This window comes from Gymnodraco acuticeps, unplaced genomic scaffold (genome assembly GCF_902827175.1).
Source record: "Gymnodraco acuticeps unplaced genomic scaffold, fGymAcu1.1, whole genome shotgun sequence".
Lineage (NCBI taxonomy): Eukaryota > Metazoa > Chordata > Actinopteri > Perciformes > Bathydraconidae > Gymnodraco > Gymnodraco acuticeps.
The window spans coordinates 82131-105357 of NW_022990347.1; the positions used below are offsets into that span (position 1 = coordinate 82131).

General features: G+C 43.1%; 1 protein-coding gene across 3 annotated transcripts in view; it reads right to left on the reverse strand.

The window, feature by feature from the left end:
- Nucleotides 1-23227, reverse strand: part of LOC117551199 (immunoglobulin superfamily DCC subclass member 3-like) — an 88511-nt gene that overhangs the window by 38404 nt on the left and 26880 nt on the right. For 2 of the 3 annotated variants that reach the window (XM_034223951.1, XM_034223950.1), the window contains exons 2-3: nt 14925-15319; nt 4602-4907 (exon numbers count right to left, since the gene is read on the reverse strand). In XM_034223951.1, the coding sequence (XP_034079842.1) occupies nt 4602-4907; nt 14925-15006 (388 nt within the window). In that variant the 5' untranslated portion in view covers nt 15007-15319. The remainder of the gene's footprint in view (nt 1-4601; nt 4908-14924; nt 15320-23227) is intronic. The other variant, XM_034223952.1, reaches the window with a different exon arrangement.

The window sequence follows — 23227 nt, forward strand, 5'->3', positions numbered from 1 at the left end:
GTGACCAATGACTGTTACATCACTGTAGTGAAGGTCACTATTATGGGAAGATCCCTTTGGGCCATAGGCCAGGGAGGGGCTTGGGGGTACTTAAGCTCCCCCGAATAGCCATAGTGTCCCTACCATCACCCCCAAGAAAGCTCTGTGGTTTATTTATAACATTAACATTTATTAATCAGAGCATTTGTGCTGCAGGGGGATGCCCATAGAAACACATTTTGTATCCAGAGGTATGTAGGCTGGTTTGTGAACCTTATCTCTCCCTTCAGCTATGTATGTCACCTTGTGTTTAACACAGAGGGACATTGTAACAGGGTGTACTGTTACTGTTATTTACTCGTCCCTGTTGTGTGACTGTTTTTCCTTTTAGCCGCCTCTTCCTATTGTAAAGCGTCTTTGGGTTTCATGAAAGGCGCTATATAAATCTGATCATTATTATAACTGCGTAGCTGTGTGCTCGTGTATGTCAGTGGTGTTGCAGAACACATTTGGTTGTGGTGGACTGGACATTAGTGGGAAACCCTACATTTCAAAGCACCCTTGCTCACTGAAAACTCAAGCAACCCCACAGCACCAGCAGAGACTAGCTTTGTCCTTGCCAGTGGTGTGTCACTTTTGGACCAGTATCAGTAATGTGGTCACCTGGTGGCAGACTGGCTGCTTCGAAGTCTATTGTAAATGACTACTAAAACTCCAAAGACGTCCCGAGGAATGTGTACTGTGTCTGAGACAGAGACTATGAAGAAATACTGAAATAGGCACACCTATCCGGCAGTGGCTCAGTCAGTAGGGGCTTGGACTGTGAGAGGACGTGCGTGACTTTGGTCTCAGGAGGAAAGAAGTGAATTGTTTGTTTTGTGGATCGTTTTTGTTTCGTCAAACTTATAGTTGTGTTTTTTTTGTTCTGAGTGCCCCCCAAACAGCCTTGCTGGCTGGGGGTTTCCCCCGACCTGTGTGTATTTTCGATCGGATGGATAAACTGGCAAAGAAAACGGGAATGGATTTATTAACTGCGTCACGGATCACGGACATTGACACACTACAGCAGAGTGCGGAGAAGGACGGGTCATCTGTGAATGGAAAAGGAAAGGACAATGACAACGAAAATGCGAATGGACAAAATGAAAAAACAGGAGTAGGAAAGCAAAAGGAGGTGAGAGAGGAGTTTGAGTTGATTGTGGAGGAGGAGAAATATAAAAAGGAGCTGACAGTGGTGGTGGGAAAGCAGTGGTAACTGTTATGGATCTGCTAAAAGGAGTTAAGAAAGAATGTGGGATTGTGATGGGATGTCGGGTGAAAGGAAATGGGCTATATGAAGTGACAATGGCTGAAGAAAAAGGAAAAAATAAACTGTTGGATGGAATAAGAATCAATGGGGCTTTGGTGCGGGGCAGAGACTGCATGGCAAAAGAACTCACGGTGTCATTCCTAAATATACCTTCGTATATATTGGACACTACAATTAAAGGCAGATTGGCAATGTGGGGGGTTCTGCCTGTCTCGGCAATAAAGAGAAGAATGTGGCCCGGCACTGATGTGGTTGATGGGACGAGGTTTCTGAGAGTGGAATTCAATAAGGAAGTGCGGTCACTTCCGTACTCCACAAGGTTCGAGACTCTAGAGGGGCCGGAATACTTTAGGGTGATTCATGACAAGCAAGTACCGGTCTGCAAGATGTGCATAAGGCCAGGGCATTTATACAGAGAATGCCCTGAGTTTAAATGCTATAAATGTGCCAAGCAGGGACACTATGCCCGGGACTGTGTGACTCGGGAGAAGGGGGCGAGCGGAGCCAGGGGGAGAGAAAGTGCCCAGGCAGAAAACACAGTGGAGAATGGAATGGAGGAAGAGGAGGGTGGAAGTCAGGAAGAGAGTGAAGAAGAGGATATACGTGATAAGGCTGGGAGCAGGATAAACGGGGAAGCTGTGGCTGCTTTCGCGGCGGTGTTTGTGGCGGCTGCTGCAAAGAGAGAAGCTGACGCGGCTGCCATGGATGGTGGAGGAGACGGAAGGAGGAAGAAGGGGAAAGCAGACGAAGGAAAGATGTGTAGTAGCAGAGCCAATACTGCTGCTGTTCCGGCTGCTGCGGATGATGGACAGAATGCGAGGAGTGGTGAAGGTTTGGCTGAGACTGAAGTAGAGGCTGTGGTGGATGTAATTCTGGGGGCAGAAACTGATACCGAGGCTGAAGCGGACGTTGAAGTTGAACCTGATCCTGAGGCTGGAGGAGGAGCTGTCGGTGGGAGGAGAGGAGGAGAAGGAGGAGAAGGAGAAGGAGGAGAAGGAGAAGGAGGTGGAGGACAGACGGCTGAGGGAATGGAGGTCAGCTCGGTTGTGTCGGACATGGAGGAGGGAGGGGACGACGAGGAGAACGAGTATGAGGACGAGGAGGTGGAGATGAAAGGACCCATAGAGGAGAAGATCTTTGGCGAGGCGAATGCTGGGTTAAAGAGCAGAGGAATGAGGAGAGAATCCAGCAGGCTAAATGCAAAGAGGAAAGCCGATAAGGAGAAAGCGGTGGAGAGAAGACGGGTGAAAGTGACAGGAAGAGTTGCAAAGTGTCCGGACAAAAAATAAATAGAATGAAAACAATAATAACCTTAATAACACTTGTAATGGTGACAATTTCCTCTTTCAATGGAAATGGGCTGAGGTCCAAGGACAGGAGAGATCAGGCCTTAATGATATGTGACTCAGACATTATTTGCTTGCAAGAGACACATTGGGATGAAAGGTGTGTGGAGGATGTAAGGGAAGAATGGATGGGAGAAATGTATGTAAATAATGGGAGTGTGGGTGCTAGAGGGGTGGTTAAAAGGGGATGTGATTAGAAGACCTGCATCAGAAAAAGTGTGGATGAGTGTTGTGAATGGTATGACTGGCAGGAGAATGTGAAAATTAAGTGGAACAGTATTGAACGTGAGCACTTTGATTTTGTGTTGAGGCATAATAGGGTGTTTAACAACCTGATCATTAGCCATTTTGATGCAACTGTTGAGAGAGAGTGTGATGTGTGTAGGGATCAGGTTGAAACGTGTTTGCATGAGTTTGTTGAATGTAAAGAGCTTGTTGTTTTTTTTGGAAGGATGAAAGAGTTAATTGGTAGATGTTGGAATGAATGGTATGTGAGAGAAATGGAATGGAAGGAGCTGTGGCTGTTTGGTGTGATTGAGAAGAAGGATGAATGCAATGTGAATCTTTTAAATTATGTTCTGAGCCATGCAAGGCGTACCGTCCAAATAAGGAGGAACATTGCCCATTTCGAGGGTAAAATGTCAGAGGTGTGGCATATAATGAAGAGGACAGTAAAAAGGGACATTAACCTTGTGCTAATACATGTGGAAAAGGACACATTTTGCGAGGATTTTGTGGATGGCAGCAGGCTAGTTGAGCTGGATGAGGAGGGAGCATTGTGCTTCAACTTTGAACGGAAAACTTAAGGCACACTACCTTTAAGCTAGTGGTATGAAATATTGAATGTGTGTATTATGAGCAATGCTTTATGTAGTTGTGATGAGATGTTAAATGTCTATTTTCGATAATAAAAGATAAAACATTTTTTTTTTTAAAAAGTAAGGGCTTGGACTGGGAGCTTTAGGGTCGCCGGTTCAAGTCCCCGACCAGACCTAAACAAATATGGAGTGTGGACTACTATTTGGAGAGGTCCCAGTTCACCTCCTGCCCTGCCGTGGTGCCCTTGAGCAAGGCACCGGACAACCCCCTTCCCCCATTGATCCCCGCTGTACACCAGCTGCCCACTGCTCCTAGTGCTAGACTCCTGGTGCTAGGATGGGTTAAATGCAGAGGCCAAATGTCACTGTGTGCTCTGCATGTGTGACCATTAAAGAGGGTTTCATCCCTCCATATTCTTCTATGTGCGTATTAACCAGAAAATAATGTGTAAACCGGCTAAATGTAGCTGCCTTTTTGTTGTGTCTCGTCAAATGTGTTGGTTATGTTTATGTATTTTGTCTGTCATTTCCTGTTTTATTTTGTACTTACCTCTTGTCTTTCATTTCAGACCCTGTTTCTTCCTCCCCTTGTTTGTTTTTCCCGCCATCATCAGTGTCTGCCCCGCCCCTGATTGTTTCCACCTGTTCCCACTCACCTCATGTTTAAATAGTCCTGTCTCTCCCCTGTCCTGTGTCAGTTCGTCTTGTTTGTTTCCTCGAATGTTTGTTTCTCTCGTGTCAGGTTTTGTTATTTTCTTTATTTTGTTGGCTTAATTTTTTATTAAGTCCTCTTTTTGTTATGCTAGTTTTTTCCTCCTTGTGAGCACTTTTTGTTATTTCCACCACCTACTCTGTTAAGAGGGATTACCTGAACTGTGATAATAAATATACTTTTTATTATATTCAAGACTTTGTCTCTGGGTCGTGCATTTGGGTTCATCAGTCGAGGTCCTGACACTTTTCTTCTCAGGTTCTCTTCATTTAATAGCTAGCCTGGGAATGTGATTTGAATGGTTACTGTCATTGCAACAACATTGCAAAAAACAATCGCTGGTCAAGAACATGTTGTGTAAAATGAAATATTAATTGTATGACATCTAAATTCAGAATGTAACATTCACTTGCTGGGTTGCAGCATCAAACACTTACATGCCAAGTGGACCTTGGCCTTGCGGCTGACGATCATGCCGTAGCGGTTCTGAGCGGCGCACTCGTACTCGCCCATGTCCGCGTCGCTTCCCTCTCTGCGTTTCTGGAAGCTCTGGATGAACAGCGTGCCATTGGCCAGCACCTGGACCCGCTGGCTGGCGGGGAAAGGAACCCCGTTTTTTCGCCACGTCACCATGATGGGCTCCTCGCCCGTCACCCCACAGTCCAGCAGGAGCAGGCGGTCCCTCACTGCGATCACATCGCTGGGCTCCAGCAGGAAGGACAGCTCTGAGGCCAGACACACATCTGAGGGGGGGAGAAGAATCATCAGAGAGGGAGACACTGAATGATACATGTCTGCTTACTTGACCATCCAGAGTCCAGAATCCAGAGTAATATTCAAACCCACAAATGTAATCAGGCTCATACTCCCTTTAAACCTTCCGGAACATTAGGGAAGTGAAGGAAGGCGCATTAAAGACCAAGACCTTCGTCTCTTAGAATTGAAAAACATTTGGAAATTGAAACGTTGACTTGTATTATTGTATTATTTCAACAGATTACTTTAATATTAGGGTAGTTGATAGCAATAATATTAAGTTGAACCACTTTGTAATACAATTATGTGTAATCTGTTGACATTATACATTTAATTAAAGTTAATATTTCAGTTTTTTCAGTGTATCTTGAGATCACTAACAGTATAACCTATTTGTCCTACAAACACACACAACTATACAACACACGTGTTGCTAGCTAGTTTAAAACGTTGCTAATGTATGTACTGTAGATGTTGTCATGGATCAACTTTAGTTCACTTAAAGTATAAATAGACCCAGGAGTCTCTGCATACTTGCAGTAACACAGCATTAAGCTCTACACTTGTTGCATTGGCTGTTTTTTGCAAATAAATCTGAACTGCACAAACTTGTTGAATCCACAGCTGAAGAAACCAGTCTTTGAGAACAGTATAACTTTCTGCTCTAACACAGAATGAGTTGTTCCTGGAACAGAATCTTCTAACTGCGGGACGGATTTGTTTAAAGGCGTTGGGAGGATTTGGTCGCTAATGGGATATTGTACCTATCTTTCATCCCAAACGCACAATCATCTTATGGTTCCAGAGACAATAGCACAAGAGGGGGCTTCTCTGTCGGACACCGAGCCCCAGAGAAACCCATCCAAACGGCTTGAAAACCCTCACTCTACATCGGGAGCGATCTCACTGATTGATAGTGCACTTGGTTTTGCGGCCTGAACTGCTTTAGGAAAGGCGAGCCACAATAGAGGCTGGATGCCAGAGAGCCAACCAGCCAGAGAGGGCAACAACAATACCCGAGCGGGGGGAGAACACTGGCCAGGGTCAAGTTAGGAGACCCTTATTGAAGCGGGGCCGAGTGTGACAATAGTGTTGTGACTATGCTGATTTGCACCTCTCCCACAGCAACCTCTGTAACAACTCCAGTCAGCCACCATGCACCCAAGGGCACCATCTGCCCCTTCTAATGCATCCCTCCACCCCCCGCCTCTCCCATCCTTTCAGATCCATCTCCGAGGTGACTTTCCCATGCCACCAGAGCCCTCTGCCTCACCCTTGTCCCCTCCCCTGTGTGACCTTGGTGACATTTGCAGTCTACGTCTTTTTTGGTGGTAATGTCCTCATATGCAAAGCGAGCCCTTGATAAAGCCGCTTTCCTTCCCAGCTGTAAGGCATTGACAATGGCCGTTGCACTTGAACCTGCACAACTCCTAATCAATGTCACTCTGCAGTTCTGCATCTGTTTATCCCCGGCCGGTCCACTCAACATGAGCTGTCTCACACACAGACTTGCAGCTGAACTTGGCCCCTGCGTGTCTGTTTCTAGTGACAGTCCTTTTCACTCTGAAGGCTTTTTGCTGATACAATGAACAAATCAGTACACATTTCTTTTATCATTGATTTTAAATCTTTCTTCAAAACTAAAAAAATAACGAGTCTCACTTAGTTTAGTGGTGAAAATGCAGATACCAGTTTGAAAAAAGCAGCAGAAAACTCTGTCTCTGGGATTTCAACCTCTACACCAACACAACAGGCTTTACAATGAGATATTACACAACATATTTCAACAGAACATGACTTTCCAGAGTCCTGTCACTGATTAGAAAAGGCAGTATCAAGGACACTGATTCTAGAAACAGATGCCACTGTTACGTTTTTTTAAATGTTGTGTTTCAATGGTATCTCCAAACTTGGACAAGTTGGACCAAAACATGTTCCATAAATAAAGACATCTTAAATGCCAGAGTGTGAGGAAAATATGACTTTTTGTTCTTTGTTAGAACTGCTAAAATATCTTCCACATTAGCTACATTTAACATAACCTCTTCCTGTTGGCTAAACACAAGGAGGGGTATGGACTGATGTGACATACCATTACCACAAAGTCACACATTTTAACATGACATTGTTGTATGCCTTTTCACTTATAAAACACAGCCTTCCACACATATTGGACATACAGCAGAACTGCCCCCCCCCCCTTCATGATCTTTGCCATCGTCCTGACATTTAGATTTGAGCATCTGCCTTATTCCCAATGAGAGATCTTCCACCAGCAGATGCAGCCAGCAGCAGAGAGGATGCTGGTTCTGGGCTGATATAATCCTCCCCCCCCCCCCTCCCCCTGAGCCTCCCATCCCTCAGGCCTGGTAATGACGTTCAGGACTCCCAAGGGGGAACCTGCTTTGCGTTCTGTGGCCACGGTTATTGGAAACAGGGTGTTGCAACCTGTGAGGCCGAGCAGAGCCTAGTATTTAAACAAGGTTATGTCATAGTCGACTATTTAAAGGCATTGCTCTATAAAATTAAGATGACCATTTAATATCTGTCTCTGTTTTCTTCTTATCGATCAACCCCCATTCTACAAGTCAGTCGCAGGTTGAGAACTCACTGCAGGATGAACTGCTTGATTATAACGTTTATATTGCTTGTTGTTTAGATATTGTCTTGTAAAAGAAATCACAACTCAAGATGTGCTACACTGAAACAACTTGAACATTGACTTTAATTCAATGTTTTACGTCCATTAAGTTGAACTTAATAATATTGCTTTCAACTATCCTAATACATTCATGTGAAATTTGTTGACATAAAACATTTAATTAAAGTCAACGGTTCAGTTTTTTCAGTGTATCAGAGAAATCCAAGACATGAAGCAACATACTGTAAGGATGTATAACCATTTGCATATATGAAGGGTGTTAGAAAACAACCTTGAGGCACTTCAGACTAGTTAAATGTTGCCTTTTCTAGTTCCCACAAGCTGACTCTATGAGGTGGATTAGGAGCACAGCGTTGAGAGTGCACTATTTTCAATATAGATGGCTGGTTCCATAATGAGATTTATTTAAGTGTGGGGGATGATCAGCAACCCCCACACTTGCACCCTGTGTTTGGAACCCCCCTCCCCCTCTGGGGTCATGAGTCAGAGGTGAGGAGGATGGATTTGCAGATGAGGGTGGGGGGGGTGGCAGTCTGTGTCCAGCCTGAGCGACTCTCTCAGCCTCCACTGCTATTGTTCAGCTGGAATGAAGTTCACAGATCTCTGCCCCCCCCCCCCCCCCCAATGACAAGAGACAGAGAAAGTGAAGGGAGTCCTGAGATCCTTGCACTCATTTATTTTCCTCTGCCCGCTCTCTCCCTCGCTTTCAAGGCACATTTGGAGGGCTAAATAGATTTGAGCTAGGAATGACAAGAATGGAAATAAGAAATATGAAGTTAAGGATGATTAGTGGTTTAAAAGTTGGGTTGGACTTGCAGCTTCATATTGAATGGTTTCAATCTTGAGACATACCATTAACATGTTTGATTCATGAGTTTAATATGAACAAATCAGAGAAGATTAAACATGAAAACAATATATATATTTTGTAATATTTCCCTTTGTTATTTCCCCTTGCCCCTGTGTTTCTATATTATATCTGTTTTACAAGAGGATGCAGTTCAACAGTGAATGTGAAGATGGGAAAATGTAGGCAGGGCCAGCTGTGATCTGGCCTTGATCTTCATCCTTTGTCCTCCTCATGGGAGTGAAACTCTCAAACTATTGTAGTGGCTTAGGGTTAGGCTGTAGCGGGCTTACCCAGGCCTTTTGGTCATTTTGTCATATGCCAAGTTCAATGTCTAAACGCTATCTCGCTAGCTTATTTCTGTGTCTGAAATTGCAGTTTTAAATAGATTACAGACATAGGCATTAGGACAGCTTGAACTATTCATTTACTTTTTCAACAACTCAACGAAACTACTGTGGAGAAAATTGGTTTCCAAATAGTAGGGGTAGTCTTTTTATATTTTCAGTGTTAAATGACCTACATTTTGGTGTAAAAACCTTATTTGAAACCTTCTTCCTGAAAAACCTTTTTTATACCCGTTGAACAAACGGAGTCAAAACTGCAGTTTGTTAAGTGGCTACTTAATGTTGGCTCCAAAAGCTAAAGAAATTGCAGCCACCATGCACCCAAGGGCAGCAAAGAATTGTGGGAGAGCACAGGGTAACAGATGTTTACAGTGTATCTCATGCTGAGGGAGATGAGAAGGGAAGCATTGAATTATCGCTCCCTAGCATTTAGCTTCCAAGCCCTACTCGAAGCGTTTTCTCAGAACTTAACTTTATTTTGTAATTAGCTCTACGGTGAAACATACCAGATTTATATCATAAAATATGAAGAGTGGCAGTGTAAATTATTTTAATAATATAATGCTAATGCAGTTTGAAATCAGTCTTCCAACAGCAACTTCTCAATCTCAGTTTCCTGACCTATTGATGACTGGTAACCTGCATAAACTGATATTGGCCCCATGGGGCCCTGGGATAGGGGTGCCCCATCTGCATTTGGGGATTGATTTAGTAATGGTCAGTGCAGAATTAAAAAGCCTGGCCAAAAACATGCTACCCACCAGCCTGGTGGATCAATACGCATCTATCTGATGTGATTGAGAGGAGGCTTCTGTTTTTCCTGCAGTTTTAATCAGTGAGGTGTCACTCACACAGGGGGGGTGGGATCATTTATTGGGGAATAAGTTGTAAGGTCTTAGTGTCCTGGTAGGACACTAAAGGCCGCTACACACCAACCTGAGACCAAAGAACGCGTACCGAAGGCGTCCCGACTTTAAAGGAGAGGTGTCATGGCCATTTCCACCGATCATAATTCCATTGTTGAGGTCTACTAAAATAGAAAAATACTGTGCAATTTTCCAAACTCACATTGGTTTCGCATACAGCATCTCTGTAAAGTATGTGTATTCAGCAGTATTCACTCTCTCCACTAAACGGCTCGTTGCAGCTCTTGCCCCCCCCCCCCCTCCCCCTCTGAGCCGAGTGTGCTCCGATTGGTCGGGACCAGTCGGGACGTTGTGAATCGCGCTGAGCTCCGTGGAGGTGTGATTTCCTTGTTTAGCGATACACAGCGAAACACAGCCAAACTCACCCTGAGCACACACAAAGTCACAGCCGAAGTAAAAACAATAAGTGTGGCTTGATATTGAGTAAGAAAAAGGTTGATAAACGGTGTGAAAATGGGTCTGCAGAGAGAATTTCGCCGCGATCCCAACTGTCTGTTATCAGCCAGGGAGGAGAGATCAGCAGAGCTGCATGCACTGAGTGTGTGAGGAAGTCCGTGGATTGGTCAATTTGGACCAATCAGCGGAGGCTTAACGTAACGGCTCCGCGGACATAACGTAACGGCTCCACGGATTGGCCCATTTGGTTCCGGGTACCGCATGACCGTATCACGTCATAGTTCTGGGCGTGGCTACTGGGTGCTTCTACGACACAGCACCCAGGAAGTAAAAAATGGACAATGACGTTTCACCAACGAGGCGTTTTGGGGAGGTATTTTCTGTGTTAGAGTTTTACTCGCTACATGGTGTACTTTGAGGGTTTTGACTGCACACCGTTTACATGCATAAAAACCTTCATAACACACAAGGGGACGGGTAATAACCGGAAAAGCATGACATGTCTCCTTTAACGTCCGCTACGTCGCCTGCGTCGGCTAAGCCGCCCGCCTACGAACACACCGCAAAGACTTCAGTCGACGAGTGGCAATAACTGTCCTTACCAGCAGGCAGCCGTAGTGTGTATTCATCATTGAAAAGAGGCAACAACAGGAAGACAGACTGTGTTATACACAGAGAGAAGAAGAACAGGCTGCGTGATATAAACAAACAACAAATAGCATCTGGGTTCCATTTTCACTCTCTCTCGTCAATCGAAAACATGTAAACATAAAAAATAAACTCTTGCGTCCGGGTGAGATGAAAATGAAAAAGATTAACCGTCTGTGTGTGCCTCATACTTGCCAACCCTCCCGATTTTCGCGGGAGACTCCCGATTTCATTGCCCTCTCCCGGTTTCCTCCCGGGGTCATATTTCTCCCGCATTTCTCCCGATTTCTGACCAAATCAGATTTACTCAGGACTGTTTCTACTCGGACTACAGCTACACCATTGTTTGGTTTCCATGGTAGCGCGTCTCTTTAGTACCGCACGCAACTGAAAGTCTGAGAGGGTGAGGGAGAGAGTCACAGAAAACAGAACAAGAATGGACAACTTGACCCTCTGCTCACTCCTTTCCTGTAAAATACAGGTCCAGCCCACACATATGCTCCATCAAGGATGGTGCTACAGGCCGCAAGGCAGTGCACTTACCACTACAATAAGCATGTTATTGCCCCCGCGGTGGTTTTGAAATCCTCCCGATTTCTGAGGTCTCAAGGTTGGCAAGTATGGTGTGCCTTCTTAATCGTTTGTTTTGGTCCCTCACTTCCGCTTTGCTTCTCATGCACTTACTCGCTAAGCTGAACAGCCAATCTGAGTGATTTCTTTGTCCCGACTTTCTCTGAACTCCCGCGGCCGATTCAACATGGCCGCGGGAGGTGTGAAAATGTGCCGTAAAGAGACGACGGTGCGGGACACACCAACCTGAGTAGGGCGACGCGAATGCCCAACTGCCTCTGACGGCCTCTGACTCCCAAAATCGGGTTGGTGTGTCAGGGGCTTTAGACCTTACAAAACACAAGGATAGAGCGGCTCCTGATAGCCCTGGAAGTACTGCTGGCCTGGAGACTGTAATCTAATGGGAGAAATAACAAGCAGCATCAACACCACTTTCAGTTACAGACTGACTATTCCATGTGGTGGTGCAGTGGTGACGGAGGTCCACGAGGATGTTAGCATCACAAGAGATCCCTTGACTACAAGCAAAGGGGTTTTCCATTGCCTTCTATTCCTATGAATTACGTGGGCCTCTGAATTTATGTTTTATAATAATCAAAATTACTTACACCAGGAATGTTGACATGGTCACTAAACCTAAGAAGCAGTTTACCCCAGTGGAATTTATATATTGTTATTCTTGGGGATGGTGAGAAAGGGCTATTGGATATCCCTGTTTGTATCACCTACACACACACACACACACACACACACACACACACACACACACACACACACACACACACACACACACACACACACACACACACACACACACACACACACACACACACACACACACACACACACACACACACACACACAGATAAATGTACAATAAAGTTGACTTTGACTTTGAATTATATAACATCAGGACCAGTGGCCTGATGACCAGGACCTTTGGATTCAAACTAAGCAGAGGTTTATGCCTTCTGGTCTACTGTCACCAGAAGCTGCCAATCATGTTTCCATAGTCAAAAGTCAAAGTCAAAAGTCAAAGTCAAAAGTCAATGTCAGCTTTATTGTCAAAATGACTACATGTATTATACATCCAGAAATCTCGAGATACCGTTACCCGCAGTCCCATAGTGTGACATATATACATAAAACAGACATATACTGTATACATAAAACAATAGTTTTAATAAGTGCTGGTTAATAATATATTTAAAATGTTCAAAGTACAGTTTCAGTGCAGTAGCAGCGGAGATGGGCAGACAAGTGACTGGTGCTGGATGAGGGAAGGTTGTCTCAGTGACACTGCACATAATTGCTGACACTAGGATTTTAGAGTTCAAACTGCAAGTATGAAGCATTACAGATTCCACACCGACTGAAACTTAAATAAAACCACTGAAGGTGCGTGGCATTCAAATTCACTAAAGCAGTGTGTGCTTATTATCTTGGCTTCCTTTACAGACTTAAATGTTGTTTTTCAACTTCTCACTTAGTGTGCGTAGGATGCAGCATTGGTTTTTATTAATGTATAAAGCCATTTCAGGTAAGCTTCCACTGTACATATGTGCCAGAATTGCTCCAGTTTGTGACTCTCACAACCTCAGATCCAGTGCCTGGATACGGGTCCAGGTTCCTGCTGTGCGGACTGAGGCTGGGAAAAGGAGTCTTTTTCATTATGGTCCTTGGTCTTGGAATGACCTTCAATCAAGCCTCAAACTGAGGGCACTTGTCCCTATAGCCTGTTTTAAATTGAAGTTGTCTGAAGTCCTTACCACCAGCTGCTCTTGCAGTCATAACAAGTAGCCCCTTTCTTACTGTCCTAATGTGCACAATGTAGTGACTGCTTTTCCTCTTTTTGTTTACTTAGTTATGTTCTCTGTATTTGATATGTCTGTGTTATGTGTAATAATGTGTAACGTTGCTGCCTTCTTGGCCAGGTCAGCATTGTAAATTAGATTTGATCTCAATGCTTTTATCTGGTTAAATAAAAAATGAACACCTCACATAGTAAGTCAACATTACATGAAGGCCTTTACAACTCCACCTTTAGATGGTGTAAATCCTGTTAGCAGGAGCCTAAACTCTGCACAGATTGAGATGTTGGACTCTATTCTGTGACACGCCGGCCACCACAGGCCCTTTGTGCCCCGCTGGGAATTTTAAACGGAGGGGTGTTCCTGCCGGCATGTGAGTCGGAATGAGGAGTGGGGACGGGGACGGGGACGGTGGGGGGTTGTCGAGGACACGGTCATGGGCAGCTGTAGGGGGATTACCTTCTACACATATTTTTAACAAGGTCTCAATCTGAGGGCAGTGTTATGGAGATGAGGGTGTGAAGGTCAGTTTAGGAGACTGAGGTCTTGGGGGGGTGGGCACAGAAACAAAAGGTCCCCCAGCTGACTGCTCCACTGACCGGGACGATCCAGAGCCAAACCCCCTCCCAGAGGTCAGAGGTCACAGACTCTAACCCCTTTCTGTGGTGTGACCTGAAGACAGGGTCTCCACTACCGTCTGCACGGCTTCCTTTCTTATGCTAAGCTGCTCCGATTCTCCTCCAATAAAACAGATTTTCCTCAACTTTTGGGTTAGTTTACAGACATGATCCAAAATGTAACTGAAAATCAAGATACCTGACCTTTAGGTTTTATCTTTTTTTAAATAAATGTTTGGAATAAATTAGTCCTGGGTGAATAAAATAATTCTAGACACAGAATTGTTTTAAATATTTTGTGTCACCCGAAAATGTTGATTATTATAACATATGTTTATTTGCTTTGTATTTATGTATGTTGTGCATCTAATTTGACCAAATGCCTTGTGTTGTATTGTGTTCGATGGCCTTCAACTTGAATCATGTATTTTTTCCTCAAGATATAAAGATGTTTAATAATAATGACATCTTATCACCAAGGTATTTAGGTCCTAATCTTTTAAGGAATTGTTTGGAGGAGACCCCTTCATAGATTATAGATAGGCTTCATTTATTTACCACTTTGTATATCCATCCCTGGTCATGGACATTTCAGGTTGAATTGGTTTTCCTGCAGCCTGGAAGGCCAGGAGATGTGGCTGTGAAGAAGCACCAAGTAAATAATGTGATGACACGTTTAGTCTTTTTGACTTCTATATGATCAGGTCTACAGCTCTTGTTGAACGTAAGGCTTAGTTCCAGTCTATATGCAGACACTAACACTCCTTCTGAGTTTTAATTTCTTGCTTTTTTGTGCAGGAGATCAGTGAGAATCAGTTCACAAGAGTGGAAGTCATGGGTCAGGACGGGTCATATTTGGTAGCAAAGAGGACACAGCAGAGTGTTTCCAATTGACAACAAGTCAAGTCGTCTAAAACACCAGGGTGATACACCACTGCTGTTACACCTGTTTATCTAACTGACTAAGGTTCTATGGAGAACAGCTTGATCTCAACAAGTTACTGTTATGATGATGATTATGGATTTCAATGTATTAACTGATTATTAATAACTTAAGTGACAAAGGTTTTAGTTCTATCAAATGTCAAATTCAAAGTACAACACAACTCTGGAGGCTGGGCAAAGTTCTCTCCATGCACCCTCACACAGCTGCAGAGAGCAAAATATAAACTATACTTACTCAAAATATAGAAAGTTGTCAGGGTGGAGAGGAAGAGTCTTGGCTTCATTTTGGTTTTTCTTTTCTCAAAACCTATTGACATCAGAGGTTCCTATCCTTGGAACCTTAAAACAAATCAGATAGATCACAAAGTAATCCCAATGGAACAGTGGCGGTCTCCTCCTGGATGTTCTTTGGTGATAAAGCTTTAATTTGAACAGTTTTTCTCAAAGCATTGCGGTCCCTTAGGTCCAGTGTTCGGCCCCTGGAAGGCTGCTGGTCACGTCCAAAGCTGCTGTGAGAATGGAAGAGGAAGACCCTTCAGCCAGGACGGGGTCATTTGAGATTCAGCCTCATTGTTGTCCCCGAATGGACACTGATAGAGCAGGTCGCTCTGCTGCCAGCCAATAGCAGCGCTGCAGGGAAGAGAGAGGGAGGGTCAGCCTCGGAGACATGATTGATGCTCACTTAAACAGAGCGCTGCTGGCCACCCCCCCCCCCCCCCTGCCTCCGGGGGGGGGGGGGGGGGGTGGTGACCTGAGCCGGACACACTGCTCCTGCCAGGCTGCTCAGAAGTTATTTTCTAGTATTAGGTATATGCAGGGTTACTTTGACACTGTATTTCGTTACAATTACAAGAGTGATGCAACCTAGTCTGAGTATCAAAATAACCTGATAATTTACAGTAACTTTTGGATTACCTCAATATGAAATGCAATGCAAATAAAACAAGATAAATGAAATAACTCTGACGGTGTTGACATGTTAAAGCTGTGACTGCAGTGAAGTCAAGATGGTTTGTTTAAAATATCATCAAATGGAAAATGTACCAGACCAAGTTAGAGCAGGAAATGGAGAAGGGGTTTACAAAGTTATAGCTGAACAGGACATTTGCTGATTAATCAGGGCTGATAAAAATGTTTTATTATGTGATATGTTATTTAGCCATTACTTTCATTGTATTTCTATATTTATGCATTTGTAGCATTTATAAACACTTTTCTTTGGTAGTCTTGCCGAGGGCAGGTTACATGAACCTCTGTGTAAAATGCCCACATTTGAACCTATGAAATAATTAGAAAAAAAGTTAAATGTTAAGAGTCTTTTAGATTAAGTATTTTTTTATTATTAATTTATTGATTTTAGACATAAAGAAGACTATCCAATGAAGGACCTGTTTTGTCCCATATCCCAAGAATCAGTAATTTACTGTCTTTTCATTTATGTAACTGTAAAGAATACAGTTACCTTTTATGGTATCCTGATCACGTAATGAATGAGAAGAGAGAAGAGAAAATTGACCTTTATTAATTTATTAAAAATTCAGTTTCCACTCTGTTGTACACACACATGCGTTTTTATACAGGTCATACAGTCCACACAGTACACACTTTTTAGAACACTCACATACATATACAAATACACACACAGTTATATGCACATGCAGTTGAGAGGTCAGAGCAGAGGCAGCCAGTCTAGCCAGCGCCAGTTGGGGATTAGGTGCCTTGCTCAAGGGCACTTCGGCAGTGGTCCAGGAGGTGAACAGACCCCTCTCCAGTACCAGTCCACACTCCGTATTTTTTGGACCGATCGGGGAGGTGAACTGGCAACCCTTCGGTCCAAAGTCCAATCTCCTACACACTGAACCACTCCCGCCCCAATAATGATGTAATCCATTACTATCCAAGCCTGTGCTGTATATATGCATTTTTATTTTTTCAATAAAGCACTTCACCATTTTAACCAGCCTTAATCAGAACTCATTCAGAAAGTGCATGAAAAGGGTTCGGTTCAGAACCGTCTGGTATGGAGGTTTTTGGGGGAGACACTTTTTCTATTTAACCCTTTCATGCATGAATTATGAAAGCCTCACTCAGGATTTTTTTACCAAGTGTTTTTATTGCTCTTGGGGCATGAAAAACAAGATTTGAACTTTATTTATTTTTTATACAGTTTTTTCAAAGATATATCTATATGTCCACTCAGGTGGACAGTATGCGTTTAGGTTTAAACTGAAGAAATGTGTATTTAACAAAAATATGGATAAAATGGTAAAAAAAAGATGTGCAAACTTAAAATGATATATGTAAATATAAAGAAAATCTGCATACATATCCAAAACACCATTTAGGAATACTCTATTTCACTTTTCTATCTACCATGGTAATTGGCAAAGCACCCAGGGCACAAAGCCACGCGACACTGCATGCAGATGTACTTGGTTCTTCGTGTGCATGCAACATCCTGGCATCTGTTTGCATGATTTGCTTCAGTGAGCTGAGGCCAGTGGTTTCCAGAGCCTAACCTGATCTCAGGGGGTGCCTTGGACACTGCTCTGTGCTTCCGAGGTGGGGTGGCACTGGGTCTTCCTCTTCCGCGTATCTTGATGGATCCTGCATTTATGAGCGCACGAGCTACAGATGCCTTGAAGTGCAGAAGATCCATCTGTTCCAGACCAGACATTTTGTATAGGTGCCAGGCATTCACAGTGGTCACATCCAAGAAGTGGAAGAACACTTTGATGTACCACCGTTTGTTTTTGCGTCTGTGGGGATACATCGCGACACATTGATCCATGAGATCCACTCCTCCCATATGCTGATTGTAGAGCTTCACAGAAAATGGCCTTTGGATGTTGAGCATCTTCTTTTCTTTCTTGCTCCATCTCTAGGCCACATCTGATGGGGACTGGCCGGTGCAGGTAGAGGCCATGTGGATCACTGAACTGTCGAGCCAACGTGTAATACTCAGGTTTTGAGCATTGGTAACAACAGAGCAAGCTCCTCTTCCTTCTTTCTTGAGTTGCTTTTCACTCTTGAGTATCAGTTGTGCTCCATGGAGCCTGTTTCTTTGGCATGTACTAGTGCCACAGATGCCCTGGCTTTTCAATTCCTGAAGGAGTGGAATGGTAGTAAAGAAGTTGTCAAAAAATACCTTGTGATTTTTTTGCTGTATGTCGTCACAGAGGCGTATTACTACATCTGCAGCCATTCCCAATTGACTGATCTGATCACGCACAGCTGCACCCTGATAGACTTCAAACCTGTACATGTATCCAGAGGATCCTGCTCTCACCCACACTTTTACACCCCAGGGTTTGGGTTTTTTGGGGATGTACTGCTTGATAGACAGACGGCCCTTGAAGGGAATCATCTGCTCATCGATCGATTGAAATTCTTCAGGATCGACTGCTGTACGGAATGTTTCCTTGAGTGCTTCTAACACTGGTCTGATTCTGAAGAGCTTATCAGCATTTCCAGGGGCCTGTGAGTAATTATCACCCAGAATCTGCTCAAATCTGTTTACTGGCATGGCATCTGCTATCAAATCAAGACGAAGCCCTTTCTCTGATGACCAGTACATTCTTGATCTTGGGTATCTGATGTATGACATGACCATATTTATTCCTAGGAATGTTTTCATTTTGTTTGAGGTCACAGCCAGATTTTCTTTTCATTTTTGGAGTGCATACAAGTTTGTATTAAACACTATGTCATTGATCAGCTCTTCGGGAAATAGATGCATAAAGAACTCTACTGGTTCTGTTCCCTGAACATTTGCTTTCCACTGTCCTAAAAAAGGAGGCAAGTCTCCCTCAAACTGGTTGTCTCCTATTTTCCAGATGCTTGCTCTGGTAGGTGGCACATCCTCAGCTTCCTCAACCTCAACTCCCTCAGCATCCTCAGCTGCGCTGTCAGTTTCATTAGCTCCTTTTTCTGGCAGTATGTCGTCATCACTGCCACTAAAATCATCTTCACTCGAGTCAGATGGTATTTCCTCCACTATCTTGTAGGCCTTTCTATCACGGTCTGCTTTTGAGCACTACAAAATATAAAGATATACACAATCTTAAAATGACATTATAATAACAAGTATATTGATTTAAGTCCCAAAAAGATATTGCAAATGAAATATTTTCAAGAACAACAGTAGCAGTAGCAGTATGAATTGTAGTTGAAATATAGTCTCTGTCTGTGTCTGTGTATTCTCTTGTTCCGATGAACCCAGCCAAATCTTTTTTCTTGTTTTGTATCTATATCTACGCCGGGATCCGGAGTCGAGGCTGATCCTCTTGCTGTAGTCCTGTGTCTTGGATCCTCTATCCTGAGTTCTGGATTAAGACGTTCGGGTCGTGGCTGAACCTGTCTCTGCGGTCCTGCCTTGGGTCTCGTCATGCTGCTTCCCTGATGGCTTCCACAGGATTGTAGCTGACATCCTCGTGGATTCATCTTCTTATTACAGACACATGCATTTCCTAACATTCGGTCTATATGCTGTAAAATGTATTATGTCTTCGATTTACACCCGGCATCTATTGTACGTCTGTCCGTCCTGGGAGAGGGATCCCTCCTCTGTTGCTCTCCCTGAGGTTTCTCCCATTTTTTCCCCTTAAACTGTGGGTTTTCTCTGGAAGTGTTTCCTTGTACGATGTGAGGGTCTAAGGACAGAGGGTGTTGTTTTTCTCATACTGATATTCTGAACAAACTGTGCTGTTGTATTTGCTATAAAGTGTTTAGGCTATTTTTATGTACAGCACTTTGGCTCGACCAAAAATCGTTTATAAATGTGCTATATAAATAAAACTTGATTTGATTTGATAGCCAGTGATGCATGACGTCCACTGTAGTGGACAGGTGGTTAATCATAATTTCCTCCCAACAGAAAATCAATACTTCGACAATTTATGAATTATATGATTCCTTAGTTGTTACTTGATGTCACCACATTTTTTATACCTGCAGGGGGCGCTTCCATAAAAGGATTGGCAGGATATCGGCAGGTGACTTGGTCCATCTGGCTGTCTGTCGTCCATCTTGGTTTAGAGAGATGTATCATGCACTTACACTGACTTGGCACTGAGTAGCAGTGTATGGGATGATGCAATAGGGTCCTATGTAGTGGCTGATGGTGCAACTATGCAAAAAAAAACAATGCATATACAAGAAAACACCTTTTTAATAGCTGGCCACTGTAGTGACCTCTATGCATGAAATTATTTGTTTTGGATTGAAACATTTAACAAGCAGGTCAAAGTGTCCGATTGAATAACATGATACAATGGAGGACTTTGTACCCAAGCCCAGCATCTTGACAATCGAGTCCTAAAATTACAAGAATGATGCTAATTCAGTTTTGACATATTTTGCCACACTTTGAGTAAAGACAAGATCTCTCTTTTTGTCCTGCTCAATCTGTCACACAATGTTTTTTATCAACAAGCTAGTCAGAAGTGCAGCTCTATGTGACATCCTATGTGGTTAGTTTCAGATTGGTTTCAAAGTGCTGCAGGTGAAAGCATCATGAGGAAGAAGAGGTTAGCCTGAATTATTGTTTCAGTCTGCCACTGCTCAGGCCACAGGGAAATTTCCTTGGTGGCCTGTCCGCCCCTCGGGCCGTGGTAAGGGTCTGTTGCTCCTTTGAAAAAGAAGAAAATAAAACAACATAGATTAGCTCCATGGCATAATGCCGAAACCCGCAAAATAAAGCAAAAGTCGAGACAACTTGAAAGGATATGGCGTTCCACTAAACTTGAAGAATCTCGTTTAATTTGGCATATTACTCTCGATGAATATAAGAAAGCACTGCGTAAAGCAAGAGCAGCCTACTACTCTTCATTAATAGATGAGAATAAGAATAATGCAAGATTTCTTTTCAGCACTGTAGCCAGGCTGACAGAGAGCCACAGCTCAATTGAGCCTTCTATTCCCATAGCACTCAGTAGTAATGATTTTATGTGCTTTTTTAATGATAAAATTGTTACTCTTAGAAACAAAATTAATGACCTCTTGCCTTTGACCAGTATAGTGTTATCAACAGCTCCCGGAAACGTAAGTTCTAATATTACACTAGATAGTAAACTAGAATGCTTTTCAGCCATAAACCTTGAACAATTAAATTCAATGATTCTCTCTTCTAAACCATCAACGTGTATGTTAGACCCAATTCCAACTAAGGAAGTGTTTCCATTAATTAGCACTTATTTATTAAATATTATGAATATGTCTTTATTATCAGGCTATGTTCCACAATCATTCAAACTAGCAGTGATAAAACCGCTTCTTAAAAAGCACAACCTCGATCCAGAGGTTTTAGCCAACTATAGACCTATTTCTAATCTTCCGTTCCTCTCAAAAATTCTTGAGAAAGCGGTCGCAAAACAGCTGTGTGATTACTTAAAAAACAATGATTTATTTGAAGATTTTCAGTCTGGCTTTAGAACACATCATAGCACAGAGACAGCTCTGGTTAAAGTCACAAATGACATTCTAATAGCCTCTGACAAGGGACGTGTCTCTATTCTTGTTTTGCTCGATCTCAGTGCTGCATTTGATGCTATCGACCATGATATCCTATTGCAAAGACTAGAGCACTTAGTTGGCATAGAGGGAATTGCTTTAGGCTGGTTTAGGTCCTATCTATCTGAACGCTCTCAGTTTGTACGTGTCAATGATGAATCTTCCACGCAAACCAAAGTTAGCCATGGAGTGCCACAGGGCTCAGTGCTCGGACCTATTTTGTTCACATTATATATGCTTCCGTTAGGCAATATTATAAGGAATCATTCTGTAAATGTTCATTGTTATGCGGATGATACTCAACTATATTTATCAATCAAGCCTGATGAAATTAATCATCTAAATAAAATTCAAGACTGCCTTAAGGACTTAAAAACATGGATGACCTTAAACTTTTTGATGTTAAACACGACCAAAACTGAAGTTATTGTACTTGGCCCGAAGAATCTACGAAACAAATTATCTAAGGATATACTAACTATGGATGGCATTAATTTGGCCTCCAGTGAGACTGTAAGGAATCTTGGTGTTATATTTGATCAGGATTTATCCTTTAACGCCCACATAAAATCAATTTCAAGGACCGCCTACTTCCATCTACGTAACATTGCAAAAATCAGGCATATCTTGCCTCAAAACGATACAGAGAAACTAGTCCATGCATTTGTTACTTCAAGGCTGGATTATTGTAACTCTTTATTATCAGGGTGTACCAAGAAGTCAGTCAAGTCTCTTCAGCTGATTCAAAATGCTGCAGCTCGTGTACTAACCAGAGTTAGGAAAAGGGACCACATTACTCCTGTTCTGGCTGCCTTACACTGGCTCCCTATAGAACACAGGATAGAATTTAAAATTCTTCTTCTCGCCTACAAAGCCCTTAATGGGCAGGCACCATCTTACCTTAAAGAACTCATTATACCCTACTGTCCTACTAGGGCATTGCGTTCCAAGAATGCAGGGTTGTTGGTTGTTCCTAGAGTCTCTAAAAGTACAATGGGAGCCAGAGCCTTTTCTTATCAAGCTCCACATTTGTGGAATCAGCTTCCAGTTTGTGTTCGGGCGGCAGACACCCTATCCGTTTTTAAGAGTGCGCTTAAGACCTTCCTTTTTGATAAAGCTTATAGTTAGGGCTGATTAGATTCAGCCCCTAGTTTTGCTGATATAGGCTTAGTTTGTCGGGGGACATCTTACTTCTTCCTTCTCTCTGTCTATACTTGTGTACTCTCATGTTCCGATTAACCCAGCTTCCCCAAATGTCTTTCTTTTTGGTGTCTATATACGCCGGGATCCGGAGTCATGGATGATCCTGCGCTCCTCTGTCCTGGATCGCGAGCCCTGGATCTTGAGTCGTGGCTGTGGTCCTGGATCATAGGTCCTGGATGGATATCCTCGTGGATTCATCTTCCTATTATACACACATGCATTTCCAAACATTTGGACTACCTATGTTGCAAATGTATTATCTTTTCAATTTACACACGGCATCTATTGCACGTCTGTCCGTCCTGGGAGAGGGATCCCTCCTCTGTTGCTCTCCCTGAGGTTTCTCCCATTTTTCCCTTTAAACTGTGGGTTTTCTTCGGAAGTTTTTCCTTGTACGATGTGAGGGTCTAAGGACAGAGGGTGTCGTATTGTCATACTGATATTTTGTACAAACTGTAAAGTCCACTGAGACAAATGTAACATTTGTGATATTGGGCTATATAAATAAACATTGATTGATTGATTGATTGATTGGGCAGGTGTGAATAATGTAGGACCTGACCAGGATTAGGGTTAGTTCATCCAGATCGGAATCCAGATTAGAGAGCATCAAAATGCTTATTTAATGCCAGGAAGGTGATGAGCCATGCCCGGCGCCGTGGGAGGGCCAGGCCCTCCCATTTGACATTCTTGCCCTCCCCCAATAAACACGATTTTTATTATTTATAAACATTTAACACATTTTTTTTTAAATTTGTTTTGTTATAAATAAACTGTGAACTTTTATGCTACGATCATGTGATGTCAGATAGTAACTAAAACAAA